Source organism: Eumetopias jubatus, unplaced genomic scaffold (assembly GCF_037043125.1).
Source record: "Eumetopias jubatus isolate StellerSeaLion01/CBP00866 unplaced genomic scaffold, mEumJub1_p1.0 scaffold_12, whole genome shotgun sequence".
NCBI lineage: Eukaryota > Metazoa > Chordata > Mammalia > Carnivora > Otariidae > Eumetopias > Eumetopias jubatus.
The window spans coordinates 43639081-43657811 of record NW_028274818.1 but is presented as its reverse complement, the minus strand read 5'-3'; the positions used below and the strand labels follow the sequence as shown (position 1 = coordinate 43657811).

General features: G+C 37.5%; 1 protein-coding gene across 1 annotated transcript in view; it reads left to right on the top strand.

Annotated features, from left to right (window-relative positions):
- Nucleotides 1–9733, top strand: part of SHCBP1L (SHC binding and spindle associated 1 like) — a 39184-nt gene extending 29451 nt beyond the window's left edge. Inside the window, exons 6-10 of the mRNA XM_028121577.2 lie at nt 728–833; nt 6016–6169; nt 7506–7756; nt 8546–8668; nt 9482–9733. Of these exons, the coding sequence (XP_027977378.1) occupies nt 728–833; nt 6016–6169; nt 7506–7756; nt 8546–8668; nt 9482–9733 (886 nt within the window). The remainder of the gene's footprint in view (nt 1–727; nt 834–6015; nt 6170–7505; nt 7757–8545; nt 8669–9481) is intronic.
- Nucleotides 9734–18731: the final 8998 nt, after the last annotated feature.

Genomic DNA, 18731 nt, shown 5'->3' with positions numbered 1-18731 from the left:
GGAGATTATTAGTAAAGCTACATCTGTTGGTAAAGGAATGTCCCTTTCCACTGATAGTAATGATAAATATTATGCTCAAAATTTCTTTCTTTTGATAACACTTACATGATTAAGAGTTAGGAAATAGGAATTATAAAGAAGAGCAGAAAGAAGAGAAAGAGTGGAATTAATTAGAAGTGCTGAAGAGCAAACTAATTAAAAAACATACACACACAACTCAGAAAGAAGCTATAATTGTTCTGTTGGGAGGCCACAGTCAACGTATCTATGGAGACCATATCCTTTGAAACAAAAGAGTCTGTTGGTTGAACACAGTATCTAAAATTGGGTACTTCCCTAAACATTCTTATACCCTGTATCACAGACATAACCCACCTTTGCTTTGTTATGAGTCCACATTCATTGGACTATGAAAGTACATTCAGGAAAATATTCTACTGTATTAAAGAGTTGAAGTAAGAGGCATTGATTGTAGGGGGTTACATACAGATTTCCAGGTACAAACCATGAAAATGAAAAGATTTTAGAGTTCAAGGGTTTAAACACTCAGTTATCTAAAATATTTTAATCATTCCATTGCTCTCAATTTGCTCATTGCTCTCAAAGAGCTTAAAATTAGTGAAACCTACTTCTCAAAGATGCTTGGTGCCAAGTTTTATTTTCTAAGTAAGTATAGCTTGAGTCTTTTTGAGGTTAATTTAATCATAATAAATATTTTCAACTCTAGAGTTCATGGACCTTTCTTTCCAAGAATTCTGAGGCGCAGGAAGGGAAAAAGAGATTTTGGAAAGACTATAACACATATTGTGGCAAAAGTGATGACTACTGACATGGTAAGAAATACACTTTATCCCTATTTGTTCATTTAAGTTGTAGTTGTGTATAATCAGAAAAGAAGCTCTTTGGGGGTAGGCTTCTTATCTGACATTAATGCCTTCTTTCCCCCATTACATCCACTTCAGTGATTAGCATATAATAGATACTAAATAAATAAATGTCAGCAACTATTTACTGAGTACAAACCTTATTGCTAAGCACTATGCTAATAGTAGCTATGGGAAGGATAGGAGACAAATATGAGAAAGACTGCATTTGAGGGAGATACCATTTGAACCAGATCCACAGTCTTGCTGCTTCACACATTTGAGAAATTACTGAAGGATAGTTTTGCTAGATATAGAATTCTTGGTTGACAGTACCCACTCCCCTTAAATATGTCATCCCACTGCTTTCTGGCTTCCATGGCTTCTGTTAAGGAATCAGCCATTAATCTTATTGCCAATTCCTTGTATATACTGAATTGCTTCTCTCTCACTGCTTTCAAGATTCTTTGTTTTGACTTTCAACAGTTTGATTATATGTGTTGGTTTGGCTTTCTTTGTGTTTATCCTTGTTGGTGCTCATTAAGCTCTTGGATGTGTAGATTCACATCTTTCAACAAATTTGGAAAGTTTTCAGCCATTATTTCTTCAATCTTCTTTTTGCTCCTTTCTCTCTTCTCCTTCTGGGACTTCTATAATACATATATTTGTATTCTTGATGGTATACCACTGGTCCCTTCAACATTGTTTATTTTTCTTTCTGCTTTTTTCTTTCTGCTCCTCGGACTGGATATTTTAATTGTCCTGTCTTCAAGTTTATTGATTATTTCTTCTTCCCACTCAAATATGATATCTAAGCCTCTCTAGTGAGGTTTTTTTTTTTTTTTTAATTTCATCTATTGTAATTTTCAACAATAGAATTTCTATTTGGGTCCTTTTTGTAATTTTTGTTTCTTTATTGATATTATCTATTTGTTCATACATTGTCCTTATGGTTCCTTTAGTTCTTTGTCCACAGTTTCTTTTAGCATTTTGAGCATATTTAAGACAGTTGATTTAAAGTTTTTGTTTGATAAATCCAAAGGCTTGTCTGTGTTTCCTCAGAGATGGTTTCTGTCAATCTTTTTCCCTGTAAATGGGCCACAGTTTCCTGTCTTGTAATTTTTTGTTGAAAATTGGTTATTTTGAATGTTATAGTCTAATAACTCTGGAAATCAGTCTACCCTATCCCCAGGGTTTGCTCTGTTAATTGTTGAGGACTGCAGTTGTCCATATGGTTAGCAAATTTTCCAACTATTTTTGCAAAAGCTGTATTTCTTTTTGTGTGTGGCTACTGAAGTTCTATTATGTAATCTCAGCAGGTAGCCAGTTACCTGACAAATTTCCATAAACACCTACAGCTTAAAACAAAAACAAGAATCTCTCACAGTCTTTGCAAATTCGCTCTGAGCTGAGGCACGCCTTCAAAGCTAAGCCAGGCTGCTTACAATTCTGCCTTGGCTTTCACCTCTTGCTTGCACAGGGCCCAGTGATCAGTGGGAAGTAAAGCTTAGGGTCCTTTCAGATCTCTCCTGAGCATGCATCCAGCCCTGGTCATGTGCATTTCACTCTAGATGTCCTAGTTTATGAGGTAGCCCTATTTCCCCAAGAATCTTCCTTCTCAGCCTCCTCCTTTGCAGGGTTTTCCTTTGCCCCAGACATCTATAGGTAGTGTATGTTTTTAAATGCTTTCATCAAGTGATACCTACATTATCACTCAATTCTGAGGAGGATGTGAAACAAGTCAGCTTTGTCAGTCCTTTCCCTGAGATACTGACTAGTCAAAATGCACAACCACTTTTTTTTTTTTTTTTTTTTTTTTTTTTTAAGAAAGAGAGCAAGGGAAGGGCAGAAGGAAAGGGAGAGAGAGAATCTTAAGCAGGCTCCATGCCCAGTGTGGAGCCTGATGAGGGGCTTGATCTTACCACCTTGATGATATGACTTGAGCCAAAATCAAGAGTCAGATGCTTAACTGACTGAGCCACCCAGGCGCCCCTCACCACCACACTGTTTTTGAGAATAAGGTCCGTATGCTTGCCCATGGACACCCCCCCCCATGCAGGGCCCTTTCAGGCCACCCCATGCTTGCTCCAGCACTGGCAAGCCACAGAAACATGGGTTGTTCTTTTCACAGCTGCTGCCAAGCTGGGGAATAGAAGATGGTAAGCAGCTAAGCAAAAACACATTTTTTTTTTTAAGCCAAATTTTAACAGCCTCTTCATTAGGCACTTCCATGGGTTGCTGTGTTTGATTAGGTTCCAGAGTGCCAGAAATGTTCATTCTGTCATTTTTTTCCCCCAACTTAATAATTGCTTCAGTGGAAGAACCATTTTTTGGAACTCTTTATTCCACTATTTCCATGACATCACCTCTCTTTTGTATCTTTCTCTCTACTGTTTCCTTCCTAAATGCATTGAGATGTATTCAATTCTGTTTTTTTTTTTTTTTAAGATTTATTTATTTGACAGAGAAAGACACAGCGAGAGAGGGAACACAAGCAGTGGGAGTGGGAGAGGGAGAAGCAGGCTTCTCGCCGAGCAGGGAGACCGATGTGGGGCTCAACCCCAGGACCCTGGGATCGTGACCTGAGCCGAAGGCAGATGCTTAACGGCTGAGCCACCCAGGTGCCCCTCAATTCTGTTTTTTGAAATAATAAAACAATGTGTATCCTAAATACCACGTCTCTATCTCTTGTTTTAGACAGCAAAACTTCTTGAGATATTTATTTGTACTTGTCTCTACTGCCTTCATATTCATGCCTCTACTCACAGTGATCTTGTTTCTGCCTCCAGAATATCAGTGTAAATGCCCTTGTGGTCAATGTGGGACCAAGCTGTGGCTAAATGCAGTAAGCACAACTCAAGGATCACCATCTTGTTTAACCTTTCAGCACCTGACATTATCAACTACTTCCTCCTTTCCTGACGTCGTGGTCTCCTAATTTTCTTACCACCTCTTAGGCTACCCCTCAGTCTCAGCTTTGAGATTTCGTTTCTGCCTGTTCTTTAAATGTTCTTCAGTGTTCCATCCTGGAGTGCTATCTTTCCCTCTTTATACAGTCTTATAGCTACTTATCCATTCCTATGCTCAAATTATATGTAAATAACTCCCAAGATCTTTATGCCCAGTCAAATCTTAGTCCTATATTCTAGACTCTTATATGCAGTCTACTGGATACCTCTGCTTAGTGACTCCACCAGTACTTCAAATTGACTGGCATCAAAACTAAACTCATTATGTTCCCCTGCAAACTTCTCTCTCCTGGATTTCCTATTTTCATGAATAAGAAAAATATAAATGAGATGGATTCTAGAGTTCTTCCAAATTATTTATTTACAGAGGTAATTGTACTCTCTGCCACCAAAGTACTTAGAATACACATGTAAATGAATATAGTGGTTTGCTGAATTAGTAAGGATTGACTTTCAAATATATCTGGAAAAACTGTTCATTCTTGCTTATCAAAGGAATGGAAATTAACATGAGCCAGTGAAGATTTTTCCCTATTAAGGTGGCAAATATTTTATAAATTTAAAAGATACCCCATGCTGATGAGTTTATAGCAAAATGAGTTCTCAAACCAAACTTTAATTGGTTAAACTTTTCTGGAGGGCAATTTAGCAATATGTATCCAAGACACTTAAAATCTTTTGTACCTCTGACACAATAATTCCCCATCTAGTAATTTATCCTAAATAAATAACTAGAGATGTGCATAAGGATTTATTGTAGTATTTTCAGAATATTAAAAAATTGTATAAACAATCTAAGAGTAAGAAAATCATAATTATGATAAATTATGATATGCCCATATGATACATTATTATGTAATCATTAAACATTAGCCTTGAAAAAATATTTGAAGACATGGGAAAATATGATGTAATGTAAAGTCAGGATTCAGGGGTGTCTGGGTGGTACAGTCGGTTAAATGTCTGACTCTTGGTTTCAGCTCAGGTCATGATACCAGGGTCGTGAGTTGGGCCCTGCTCTCAGCCTGGAGTCTGCTTGAGATTCTCTCTCCCTCACCTTCTACCCCTCCCACTCATGCTCTCTAGAATAAATCAATCTTTAAAAAGTCAGGATTCAAAGCCGTGGTATGATATGTTGGTATTATGAATAATGAATATATGCATGGGAGAAAGACTAAAAGGAAATAGCTATATAAATACTTTTATTTAGGTCAAAATTTCCATTTGTTATGTTTTCATTTTTAATGTTTTTCTTATAACCACTTCTATAAGAAAAAAGATATATGAATGATAATACCATTTCTATTGGGATAAAATAATAGGCATTTTTCAGAACTTCAGTTTTCAAATTTTATTTTGAAAGTTCCCCATGCTTCATGGTACTAATAATGAAGTTCTCCTCCCTTTTCTACTCTCAGTGCAGATTCCTGGTATCTTTTATTTTTAGTTCTAGAATATTTAATATATAAAGTTTTATTGATTTACTAAAATTATAGGATTAGTTTGAGTTAAAGAAATAAAGTGGTAGACTGTAAAGAGATCTGGTGTCATAAAGCCCTGCATCTACAGCTTCGTTTAACCACTCACCAACTCTGTGTCCTTGGGCAAATAATTTCATCTCACTGAGTTTCAATGTCCTTCACCTGATAAGGGGATAATATTACTTCCCCTCCAAGAGCTGTTGTAAGCCTTGGGAGGTAATATGCTAAGTTAAAATTCTGCCTGGGTGCCTGGGTGGCTCAGTTGGTTAAGCGACTGCCTTCGGCTCAGGTCATGATCCTGGAGTCCCGGGATCGAGCCCCACATCGGGCTCCCTGCTCAGCAGGGAGTCTGCTTCTCCCTCTGACCCTCTTCCCTCTCGTGCTCTCTATCTCTCATTCTCTCTCTCAAATAAATAAATAAAATCTTTAAAAAAAAAATTCTGCCTTCTGGCACAGTCTTTCATAGCTGTAAAATTATTAGTGATTGTAAAGAAAATCCCGTTTCAACATTCCCTTAGTTGATACACTGATATTTGGAATATTTAATGAACATGAAGACATACAGTATTTACGGTGTATTACAGTGTAATATACAAGGTAAGTCTTTGAGAAAAGCACGTTACTGATAAGTTAACTGATTAAAATGACCTGTTTCAGTTTAATTCATTGTTAAAAGTGTACTGTTTTATTTCTTCTTTTCAGGTAAAGGACTTATCTTCAGACACACTTCTCCAACAGCATGATGATTTGGATTTGGCTTTGGATAGTTGTTATAGTGGAGATACCGTAGTTATTTTTCCAGGAGAATATCAAGCTGTAAATCTTGCTTTATTGACTGATGACATCATTATAAAGGGTTAGCAGGGCATCCTTTGCAATCTTTTTATAGCAATGTATACTGGAAAAATTGTATATTATAAACATGATTTACCTAACACAAAAATCCCTTATGTACTTTTTTTTTTAAAGATTTTATTTATTTATTTGAGAGAGAGAGAGAATGAGAGATAGAAAGCACGAGAGGGAAGAGGGTCAGAGGGAGAAGCAGACTCCCCACCGAGCAGGGAGCCCGATGTGGGACTCGATCCCGGGACTCCAGGATCATGACCTGAGCCGAAGGCAGTCGCTTAACCAACTGAGCCACCCAGGCGCCCCCCTTATGTACTTTTTACAATTAAGATTTTCTCACCTGTTCATGAGTGTATTATCTGTACAGGTGACTTCATTTGGACATAATGTACCAAAGCAAATCAATGAGACTACTTCTTCCCCATGATAGTGTAGCACTACAAGCACAGATTCTAAAAAGATCAAAACCACAAAAAAACCCAAAAACCTGTTTGTACTATTTTTACCCAAACTACGTTTTCTTCCTCTATTGCATTTTTTTATCACTTTAGTAGGAAAACCCAAATGTAAGGCTATATTAAAATATATTCAGCATTTTCTCAGGTTAATTCATATGCAAACTTGCTACAAGTAGAAGAGTTTACTAAATTTCTTTTAGGTTCTGAACCTATTTTAGTAATTTTAATTCTGTCCTTTAACACTGAAGTAAGGATATTCCCACTGTGTGGCCAAAAGAAAAGAACCAGGTGACTTAGGTTTTGCCTGTCAATTCAAAAATTGAGCAAAAATTCACTAGATCCTGATGACTGTAATCAGTAGTATTTTGTTGAACTGCATGGGTAATAATATATTTGTCATTTTCGAATTTTATAGCCTTCTTGAAGATACAACCCCTTATTTTTGGATTGATGTTAAATTTAGATGATTGCTTTGACTATTCTAGATCAAAATTGTGGATATGATTACATTAATCTTATAACCTAATTCACAAGTCTCTGACAGTCTTTTTTTGGTTATGGTAATTTATTATGGTTTTGAAACCAGGTTAGGGTAAGATAGTTTTTATATCTTAGACATTTTGTAAATGACTGTTGATTATGTTAATAGGAAATTTAGGAAAATATATTATGGAATGAGTATGTTGAATACACAGGTACATCTATATTGACTATAAACCCAGATTCTCCCATCATGGCATCAAAATATGGACAAAAGATTATATAGTTAAGTAGTTACATATATTACTTATTAAAAATGTGAAAAGAAAAACAGTATTATTGAATGACTAAAGAACTTTAAACTTTGGGATTACTGATTTTTTCATGTTTTTCTCTATGAATCAGGAGTTGGAAAGAGAGAGGAAATTATGATTACTTCTGAACCTTCTCATGACAGTTTCGTGGTGTCTAAAGCTGATAATGTGAAGCTAATGCATCTATCTTTGATACAACAAGGGACAGTTGATGGTATTGTGGTGGTGGAGTCTGGTCACATGACTCTAGAAAACTGTATATTAAAATGTGAAGGAACAGGAGTGTGTGTTCTTACAGGGGCTGCTTTGACAATTACAGACAGTGAAATAACTGGTGCCCAGGTATTTCATTTTATAAAAACAGCTTTATACGACAACAGATAACTTTGAGTGATCTTAATGTGCAAAGGGTAACAATTACTTCATCTTTGAATTGAGTTATAATCAAGCTTAGAAACTGATAAAATGAGGACAAGTACAGAGTGTCATAGCACACATAGGAAAAATGAACTAAGTTAAGTCCAAAGTAAAGAATTACTGGCTTTAAATGTGATTTTTTTTTAAATCTAGGAATTGGTGGCTACAAAACGGATGAGTCAGTTAACTTGTTAACGTTTACTTAAAAAGAAATGAGTTTGAATCTTCAGATAACAATCACAGAGTATTAAAATACTGGAAAATTGAATGAAAAGAAAGAATAAAGGATGAAAATAATAGGACCCTTTTTTTAATAGAATGACTTAATTTCCACTAAACTGAGGAAGTAAACATTAGCAGCATTGAGGGATTTAGAATATATATAAATTAATTTTTATAACAATTGAAAGAACTGCTTAAAGAGATTTTTGGCTCCCTTCTAGAGATTTCATTTGGGTGGGAGAGCAGTGTGACTCAATGAGACTATGTGACCTCAGCCCTCTTTCTAGACCCAATGATCTTCCAACACACAGATAATACTAGTTTTCAACGTTTTTAAACATTATCTCTACAATAAATCATTACATGAATTATCATATTTTTGTGTAACTTTGTTGAGAGTGCTAAAATAGAATTACAAGTTTTAAATCTAAAGAAAATTTTGGAGAGGTACATGTGTGTTTTGAGATTGTTTTATTTGCTTTTAATTTACAGGGTGCTGGTGTTGAACTGTATCCTGGGAGCATAGCCATTTTAGAAAGAAATGAAATTCATCACTGTAATAACCTCAGAACCACTGACAATTCAAAAAGCACCTTAGGTGGAGTTAATATGAAGGTATTCTCATATTTCTTAATGTACAGTTGTTATAAGAATTATCACAAAAATACTAAAATATTACTTCTAGACAAAGTCTAGTCTAAATGTTACTGATTTGGAAAATAATAGTAGAGATAATTAAAATATGGTTTAAATGATGGCTGATATAAAACAAGTTTAGCTTTCTAATTTAATAGTTTCAACTTAAATTTGTAGCAGATAACTTTGATGAAGTGGATAGTTTTGCTTTTATAAAAATGTTCTAGATTTTTCATTGGGCAGATCTATAATACATTTTGGAAAGTAAAGCAAATAAAAATAATAAATATATTATGAAATATTTAAGTCTTACTTTCAAAGTTTATAAAATAATTTAAGCTAGCCAATTAAAATAACCAATTACAATAGCAATTTGTAAGTGAAATGCCTTCCCATTCCTTTCTACTTCTATTAGTTCTACTCTTCTAGTCCCTCTCTAGACTTATGTAATGAAGTATTTCCCTAGAATTCTAGGTTACATATAATTATTTGAAATTACTTTATTATTTCAAAATTTATCATTTTTGATATCTGAAATTATTTTCATATTTGTTATATTAAAAGCTTCATGAGATATTGTTGTATAAAATAAACTGAAATCTTCATTTAATATTTCAACACTAGAGATTTCCTTGGTTATTATTACAACAATCAGTGTGAGGAAAATATCACTTGCTCAAAACAGATTCAGTTGTTTTAAAGAAACATGTAAACCTAAAAATAAATTCTACAGTTCATATTTTGTTTTTATAGAAATTATTAAAAAACTAATTTCCTTGAATAATTTAACAGGTTCTTCCAGCACCAAAATTGAAGATGACTAATAATCATATTTACAACAACAATGGCTATGGTGTAAGCATTCTTCAACCAACTGAACAATTTTTTATTGTAGCAGAGGAAGCCCTCAACAAAGGGGCAGCTTCAGGGGATAAAAAAGATGACAGTATGCTCTCTAGGGTAATGCAGAATCTGAACCTGGAGATGAACAACAATAAAATAGAAGCAAACTTGAAGGGGGATATCAGAATAGTCACAAGTTAAAGCATCTGGATTTATGTTAATGTTTTATATTTCAGAGATTTGTTTAGTAAATAATTCTCATATCCCACAGAAATGGTGGTTTTAATTAAATTCAAAACCTATTTAATTAAAAAATATTTAAACATTCTAATGCTTTCATTGGATGATTCATTTTAACTTTTTAAAATAAGTTTTGAGATATAATTCACACACCATAAAATTCACCCTTTTAAAGTATATAATTTAACAGTATTTAGTATATTTTTAGTAAAAGGTACCACCATCATCACTACTTAATTCCAAAGCAAATGTGGTTTTAAACATTGTTTTTGATACTCTTAGTCCAATAAGCATTAGGTGTTCTATGTAGATAACAGAAAACAAGTTTATAGCCAATTCCTGATTCACCTATTTATCTGTGCTAGGACTGGAATAAGGTAAGACAGCACTATAGCACTCACTATATTATATAGAACTAGGTTCAACTGCAGCAAACAAGGAAATCCAAAATAAAAGAAGTAAAGAATATGGAAACATAGTGGTGCCTGGATGGCTCGGTTGGTTAAGTGTCTGCCTTCGGCTCAGGTCATGATCACGGACTCCTGGGATCCAGCTCCACGTTGGGCTCCCTCCTCAGCGGAGTCCGCTGCATCTCCCTCTCGCCCTGCTCCTTCTCTCTCTCCCACTCACTCTCAAATAAAATCTTAAAAAAAAAAAAATGAACATAGAAATATATTTCTTCCTCATATTCAGTAAGTCCAGAGGTAATCTGAAGTATAGGGTTAATAGATAACGCATGTTGGTACTCAGTGTAGGGTTGGTAGGTAAGTGTTCCATGTTAGAAATTCAGATGTCTGGGGTGCCTGGGTGGCTCAGTTGGCTAAGTGCCTCGGCTCAGGTCATGATCCCGGGGTCCTAGGATCAAGCCCTGCATCAGGCTCCCTGCTCAGCAGTCTGCTTCTCCCTCTGCCCTTCCCAGCTTGTGCTCTCACTCAAATATTAATACAATCTTTAAAAAAATTGTCTTCTATCTTGTCTTACCATTGTATGGTTTCCATTCAAAATCACCACGTGGGCCAAGATGGCAATTGAGCAATAGCTCAAGCCATTGTTTAAATTCCAGCCCTGCGGGCGTCTAGGTGGCTCAGTCATTAGGCGTCTGCCTTCGGCTCAGGTCATGATCCCAGGGTCCTGGCATCGAGCCCCGCATCGTGCTCCCTTCTCAGCGGGAAGCCTGCTTCTCCCTCTGCCACTCCCCCTGCTTGTGTTCTCTCTCGCTGTGTCTCTCTCTGTCAAATAAATAAACAAAATCTTTAAAAAAAAAAAAAATTCCAGCCATGCAGCAGAAGGGATAGGACCTTTCTACAAAGTTACACACATTGTTCCAACTTTCATGCCTCCTTCCCACTAGAATCTTATTACATGGCTCCACCTAACTGCAACTGAAGCTAGGAATTATCTTTATTTTTTTAAGAGTTATCTTTAAATTGGATGGGTATGTGTCTTCTAAAATAGGGGGTCCATTTCCTAAGATACAACTAATGGTCTTTTTCACAAAGCAGAACTTACATTGTATTTTATTTTTGATTTTGTATATAAAAGGAAATAAGCCCTCAGACTCACACACTTATTTTCCTTCCTCAATTTGACTTTTATTTCATGTTATCTGTAACTTCAAAGGTGACCCTGTGTTGCCATAGAGAATCTCTTGAGGTTGAGAGTCTAATAAGGCATGGTTGTTCTTCAGTTTCATCAATAGCCTTTTCATTAATTTTTTTTACACAAGGTCTTATTAACTGGGTTACGTGAGATAATTTCAGGTATTGTCATGGAGGCTTTAACAAGAACAGTCTTTCTACAATGAATTAAATGAGCTGTAAGAGGAGGGATTTTCCTCTGTTTCTGGCTTCAGGAAGAGGTGATGGACAAAGGATCTTTTGAGAGCAAAAAGAGCAAGAGCTTTTCGTGAGCACACTGCTCACTCACCGGTCATCTGCCTTTTATGTGTTGCTGCCATTGGTTTCCAACCAATTTCTCTTTTCCAGGCCCACTTCAGAGTAGGTTTTCTCTGTCTCTCAAGCACATAAAAGCATTTTTTAGATTTTCTAAGAAATTTGGTCTTTGACAAAGTTTTCTCCTTCGCCTTCCTGTCTCTACTTTCCCCTCCAGTGTAACAAATGACAACTTTAAAGGTTTAACACCAATTTATTATCTTACAGTTCTGTAGGTTGAAGTCTGACATGGGTCCTACCAGGCTAAATTCAAGGTGTTGACAGGAACTTTCCTGTGCATTTGGGTGGCTGGCAGTGTTGCTTTTTGCAGTTGTAGGACTGAGAGGTTTCCTAGATGGCTGTCAGCGGAGGACCAACTACATTCCCTGGGTTATGGCTTCCTTCCTCCATTTTCAGAGGCATTGAGTCCCTCTCCTGCTTTGAATTTCTCCTGCCTCTTCTTGTGTCACTGCCCTGACCCACTCTTCCACTTCTAAGGACTCATGTGATTAGATATAGCCCACCTAGGTAATCCAGGATAATTTCCTCATCTCAAGGTCCTCAACTTTAATGACATCTGCAAAGTTCCTTTTGCCATGTAAGGTATGTGTTCACAGGTTCTGGGGATTAGATGTGGACATCTTTGGTGGGGGGCATTAGTCTGCCTACCATTTATCTTAACCAATTTTCTAGGTCAAGGGAAGACAAACCCTAAGTCTGTTCCTCAAATGGGATTGAAAGTTTCCTTCACCAGGACAACTACCCAATGCATAGCTTGTATACATTTAGGAGATTCTAATTTAGAACCGAAAGGAGGGAAGTTTCAGTATTTCTGCTCTGCCCTTCCCTTTTGTGCACGTAACTGGCTTTCCTATGAGACCGTAAGTTTCTTAAAGAGAGTATAGGTGCTGGGTCTTAGGAACATTACATCCCACACTGTCTGTACAATCCAAGTAATAACTTAGTTGTAAAGAATGATACTAGTGGCTCTCTGCCTGTGCTAAAAACGGAGATAAGATTTACAATCCAGGGCTTTTAAGGATATCTCATCACAGTTGCTGGGGTTGAAGAGGTTAGGATTCTGAAGGTGTAGACTGGGCAAATCAAGATTAGAAGAGTGGCCTGTGATGCGGAATGAAAAGGGATGAATTTGAATCCCTTTTTGCTTTTCCTGAGAGACTGGCAGTGGGAGTGGAGACTTCCTTTGTTCCATTACCACGCAGGCAGCAGCTAGAGCAGAGCCTCAACTGAAGAGCAGAATGGGACCCACAATGCTAGAGCCTGTTGTCAGTTTATGAAGTAGAAGCAGTGAAATGGCAGGTGGCTACAGATCAAAAGACTGAAAGACATTCCTCTGGCAGCACAGGGCACAGAAAAGTTGCTCTGATTATAGGAGTAATTGGCCATTCTTGGTAAGACATCCGTCCCAGAGCGCGAATGTGTTATCTTCTAAACTGATTGCATTTGAGGACAGGTCTAATTCTTCCAAAGTATTAAAGTGAAAAATGAGAAAACTATGTAAATATACTATACTTTCAGTGATTGAACCAAATCAGGTGTTCTTACACTGGAATATATAGACAGGTTTCAAGGGTCTGTGAATTACAGAGATTTTAAGTCAGAAAAATTTTGTGTACCTGCCTTTTGGTGGACAGTCTACAGCTTTCATCATATTCTCAAAGGAGCCTCTCAGTCCACAGAAGCTTACGACCACAGATTTGGGTAACATTTAAGTTTCCTTTCACATATTATTGTTCAATTGAAACCTCAAACAGTTGTCTTTTAACAAAATATATTGCTACATATTTTGTTAAACCTCAGAACATTCTGATTTGTTCCGTGGAAAACTCAGGCAACTTTGTAACTCAGTATTTTAATACTAAACATTATGACAACACAAATTTTTTGGTGATTTCAGATTTTGCGGCTGCATAAGATGCACATTTCTTTTACTTACCAATAAAATTCTGAAGTCATTGACAGGTATCATTAGAAATACTGTTACTTTGAAAATGCTCAAAACTATTACTAATGCCGAAAAAATTTAAATTTTATTTAGATCAGATTAACCAAATTTTACTGTATTTCCTATTATTTTAAAAAGACTATAAATTTTCACTTGAATAATTACTAAAATATTAAAAATAATTCTACTATAGTTATTTTACATTTTTACATATAGGTTTTAAATACAGGTTTAAATACAGGTTTACCAGTTAAAGTCAGAAGTGTTAAACACTGAATTACAGACAATTTCCTTTATTGCCTCTATACTTATATTTCTAGGTTTGAAGGAAATACGCAATTTCAAAGTTTAGAAATTCCTGACTGATCTACCATTAACATTAATCCTAGGGTGACCAACTTGTTCCAGTTTGCCACCCTAATTCATTCCCAGGAAGTAGATTCTTTACTAAAAGCTAAATCATCACTAAAGTCATCTGATAACCTGTTAGCTCTGAAAGATTCAATAGTAAATTTTCCCCACGAGTCAGAAACCTTTTACACTACACCTAATAGGACAGTCCACAAATAGCAAAGGCACACAAATACACTTCAAATAACTTTCCTGTCTTCTGGCCCATGTGTCTTTCGGGTAAATCCAGTGGAATTCAGGAACTTTATTTCCAGTCAGAACCAAAACCCGTCAGTCAGTTCCAGTGCAATTCAAAATTCCATTTCTAGTGTCCTTTACTGCCTTACAATCCCAATTCTGCTTCCAGACTCAGAGGCAGGGAAACTGGCTTTCAAATATGGGCTTTGCCGCAGTTGATGTCCTCTTTCTCGTCTGTGCTGACCCTAAACTGACACACTGTTCATGTTCTCCTGGTCTGTTCCTTTGGCACAGGTGATGTCCCAAGGGTTTTATGTGCAGCTCCACAGCATGGGAGATCCCATCAAATTGTAGCTGCTGCTAAAGATCACAGTGCCAACAGTCTCTTCAGCGTGGCTTCCTGGAAATGGCACATCAACTTATTGCCCCAGTTAACTTTTCGGCCTCTCTCTGGGCCCAAAGGAAATTTACAATTCCCTTCTACATCACCCTCAGCCTCAAAGAAAGCTGCTGGGTTGTCACTGCTATAATCTTCAAGCATCTAAGTACACAGTGAAGATGCCATCACAGAACAGGTCCGTTCTCATCCCTGCCTAAATTTCTAGAAGGGCAGACCCACTTTTGTCAGTGCCAACTCTCACTGTATTTCCAAACCCCAACGTATGTGTGTGGTGATCTACATATTCTTTCTTTCCAAATTCTCTCCCCCATACTGTGTCTAGCTCCTTTCATCTCCTGAATGGGAGGGGTACAATTGGCTCTTGTTTTGGAAACACTTTCCAAGTCATCTTGCACCTGCTGCAACATCCCTTAAAAGGAATATTGTTTTAGGCAGACTGTAGAGGGATGCTTGAGAAACACAGCACATTGGTTGAAATCTCCAGGTATTAATATGCCACAAAAAATACTCCATGTGGCCTTCTGCTCCGTAAGTCTGATCATTCTTTGGAAGGAATGATTTCTGGATATGATGTTATAATGGACTGACAATTAAAATCAACTTAAGTTGACTTCCACTTACAGTGATGACAGTCTGATAGTTGACTTTCCTCTCCACTCCCATGTAACCAACTAGAAAACCAAATGATCTATTTTTTAAAAACTATCTCCATACACAATATTGTATGTATCTCTACATATGTGTATGTGTGTACTTATCTGAATCAACTGCTTTCAGGCATTGAACAATGCAGAACAGTGATCACCAAATTAAGGGAAACAAATGAGACGAACCCTAAGATCACCCTGCCTTTCTGTGTGGAGGTACTTTGACAGATCACGGCAGAGGAAGAAAGAACGAAGCAGAACACAAGCGGTCTCACAGAGCTGAAGAGACAGAGGCTGGTTTAGGGAGGGTAGCTACGATTTGTGGGGCAGAACAGAGAGGAGGCAGGCACAAAAAGAGTTCTAGAAATCTGCATAGGCACTTCCTTAATTCTTAGCTAAAGACTCAAAGACTATTAGAACTATGCCAAAGTCGTTCTTTCAAGCTTTAGAGAATGTAATTTGACATCTCTCTCAGCCATTTTAGTCATCTTTTGATTTCTCACTTCTAGTTGGAGTTATTGGAGAAATGAGTACCAGTTAAACGAGGCATTATTCAATTTATACTTTCTGTGGTACAAGTTTTCACAACATGAAGGCAACAGAAAGCAGGGTCCAGTGATAAGGCTAGAAGTTCAGTATGGTTGGTAAGGAGGACTGAGGCTAGAGGAGGAATCTCCCGTTTAGGCCAGGAGTGCCTGGTGGCGGTGGTATTAGCTTTGAATGGGAATGTTCACTCTGGTTGTAGTATGGAGAATGGATTGTAGACAGGACTTCCAGCAGGAAGATCAGTTAAGAGGCTGCTCCATCACTGTACATCCAAGTTAATGATAGCCTGAATAGAGTAGGTAGTTGGTTTATAAAAGCACAACTGGAAGGTGTTTTGGGAGAACTACATGTGGTAATTTATTAAGGCTTTGGCAATTAAGTAGCTGAAACTCCCATGATTAAAACATAACAAAAAAACACACATACTTGAACAGGGAATAGGGTATAGGATAGGGCACAGGTTGAATTAGGTGGTTTTCTTCAGTCTGGAAAACTGAGTTATTTCCATGGGGTATCTAGCAGCAGTGTATGTCCAGTAAGCAGTTAATATGATCTGATGCTCCGCAAGGAAATCTCAGGGGGACATACAGATCTGAGACTCTGTAAATAGGTAGGAGTCATCGGCTGATCAACAGGTTATCTAAAGGACATGCGTAAAATGAGAAGATTTTGAAAAGGATACGAACGCAAAATATAACTTGCCCAAGATTAATTCATGTGTCCTAGAGTAGCTTTAAGATAGAGGAGTCTACTCACATGAAAAATTGCTCAACATCGCACGGCTTCAGGGAAATCCAAATCAAAAACTCAATGAGATACCACCTCACACCAGTCAGAATGGCTAAAATTAACAAGTCAGGAAACGACAGATGTTGGCAGGGATGCGGAGAAAGGGGAACCCTCCTACACTGTTGGTGGGAATGCAAGCTGGTGCAGCCACTCTGGAAAACAGTATGGAGGTTCCTCAAAAAGTTGAATATAGAGCGACCGTACGACCCAGCAATTGCACTGCTGGGTATTTACCCCAAAGATACAAATGTAGTGATCCGAAGGGGTATGTGCACCCCAGTGTTTACAGCAGCAATGTCCACAATAGCCAAACTATGGAAAGAGCCAAGATGTCCATCAACAGATGAATGGATAAAGAAGATGTGGTGTATATATACAATGGAATATTATGCAGCCATCAAAAAAAAAAAAAACCCACCTAGCAATCTTGCCATTTGCAACAATGTGGATGGAACTAGAGGATATAATAAGTCAATCAGCAAAAAATATGTTATCATATGATCTCACTGATATGAGGAATTCTTAATCTCTGGAAACAAACTGTGGGTTGCTCGAGTAGGGGAGGGATGGGGTGGCTGGGTGATAGATATTGGGGAGGGTATGTGCCATAGTGAGCACCACGAATTGTTTTAAGACTGATGAATCACAGACCTGTACCTCTGAAACAAATACATTGTTTAAAAAAAAAAGAGAGGGCGCCTGGGTGGCTCAGTTGGTTAAGCGACTGCCTTCGGCTCAGGTCATGATCCTGGAGTCCCGGGATCGAGTCCCACATCGGGCTCCCTGCTCAGCGGGGAGTCTGCTTCTCCCTCTGACCCTCTTCCCTCTCGTGCTGTCTCTCACTCTCTCTCTCTCAAATAAATAAATAAAATCTTTAAAAAGAGGGCGCCTCGGTGGCTCAGTTGGTTAAGCGACTGCCTTCGGCTCAGGTCATGATCCTGGAGTCCCGGGATCGAGTCCCACATCAGGCTCCCTGCTCAACAGGGAGTCTGCTTCTCCCTCTGACCCTCTTCCCTCTAGTGCTATCTCTCATTCTCTCTCAAATAAATAATCTTTAAAAAAAAAGAGAGAGAGAGAGAAGATAGTAGGAAGGGAAAAATGAAGGGGGGAAATCAGAGGGGGAGACGAACCATGAGAGACTATGGACTCTGAGAAACAAACGGAGGGTTCTGGGGGTGGGTGGGGGGAGGGGTTAGCCTGGTGATGGGTATTAAAGAGGGCATGTATTGAATGGAGCACTGGGTGTTATACGCAAACAATGAATCATGGAACACTACATCAAAAACTAATGATGTATGGTGATTAACATAATAAAATAAAAAGATGAGTCTACTATTTAATCCAAAGCCTTTGTGATTTTTTTTTTTTTTTAAGATTTTATTTGACAGAAACACAGTGAGAGAGGGAACACAAGCAGGGGGACTGGGAGAGGGAGAAGCAGGCTTCCCACTGAGCAGGGAGCTTGATACGGGGCTCAATCCCAGGACCCTGGGATCATGACCTGAGCTGAAGGCAGACGCTTAACGACTGAGCCACCCAGGCGCCCCAGCCTTTGTGAACTTTACTGTACTAGGCTATTTCAAATGAGAAACGTGAAAATTTACTGAAAATCATAAAATGTTATAAATGTATAAACATCTCTACTAAAATAAACTTGATGCATTGGTGAAGCTTCACTTACCCTCATTCTTCGACTAAATATAACCTTAATTCAAGAATTTTGTGGGTTAATTTTTAATTCTAATTAAAATTAATTTTTACACTGCAAACTAACTTAGAAAAGTGAATGCTTACCTGGTCTTAGATTTTTCAAAGACAAAGCTTGGGAAAAAGTGAAAATGTTCAGCCTTAGGTCAAAAGTTTTATTCAGGGGCAGAGGTCCATGTGAAATTGTGCACTGGCCAGTATTTACTGGAAGAACAATTTTATTTCAAGGCTATTTATTCTAAATACTTATTACAAGTAACAGTATCACTTGGTATACTTTGGAAAACAGAAAGTACAATTTTTCCTGTGATGCTTCAAATAGATGTAACCGGCATTGTAAAATTATTCTAACGTGTAATGTCAACAATGAACTACATTGCCAATA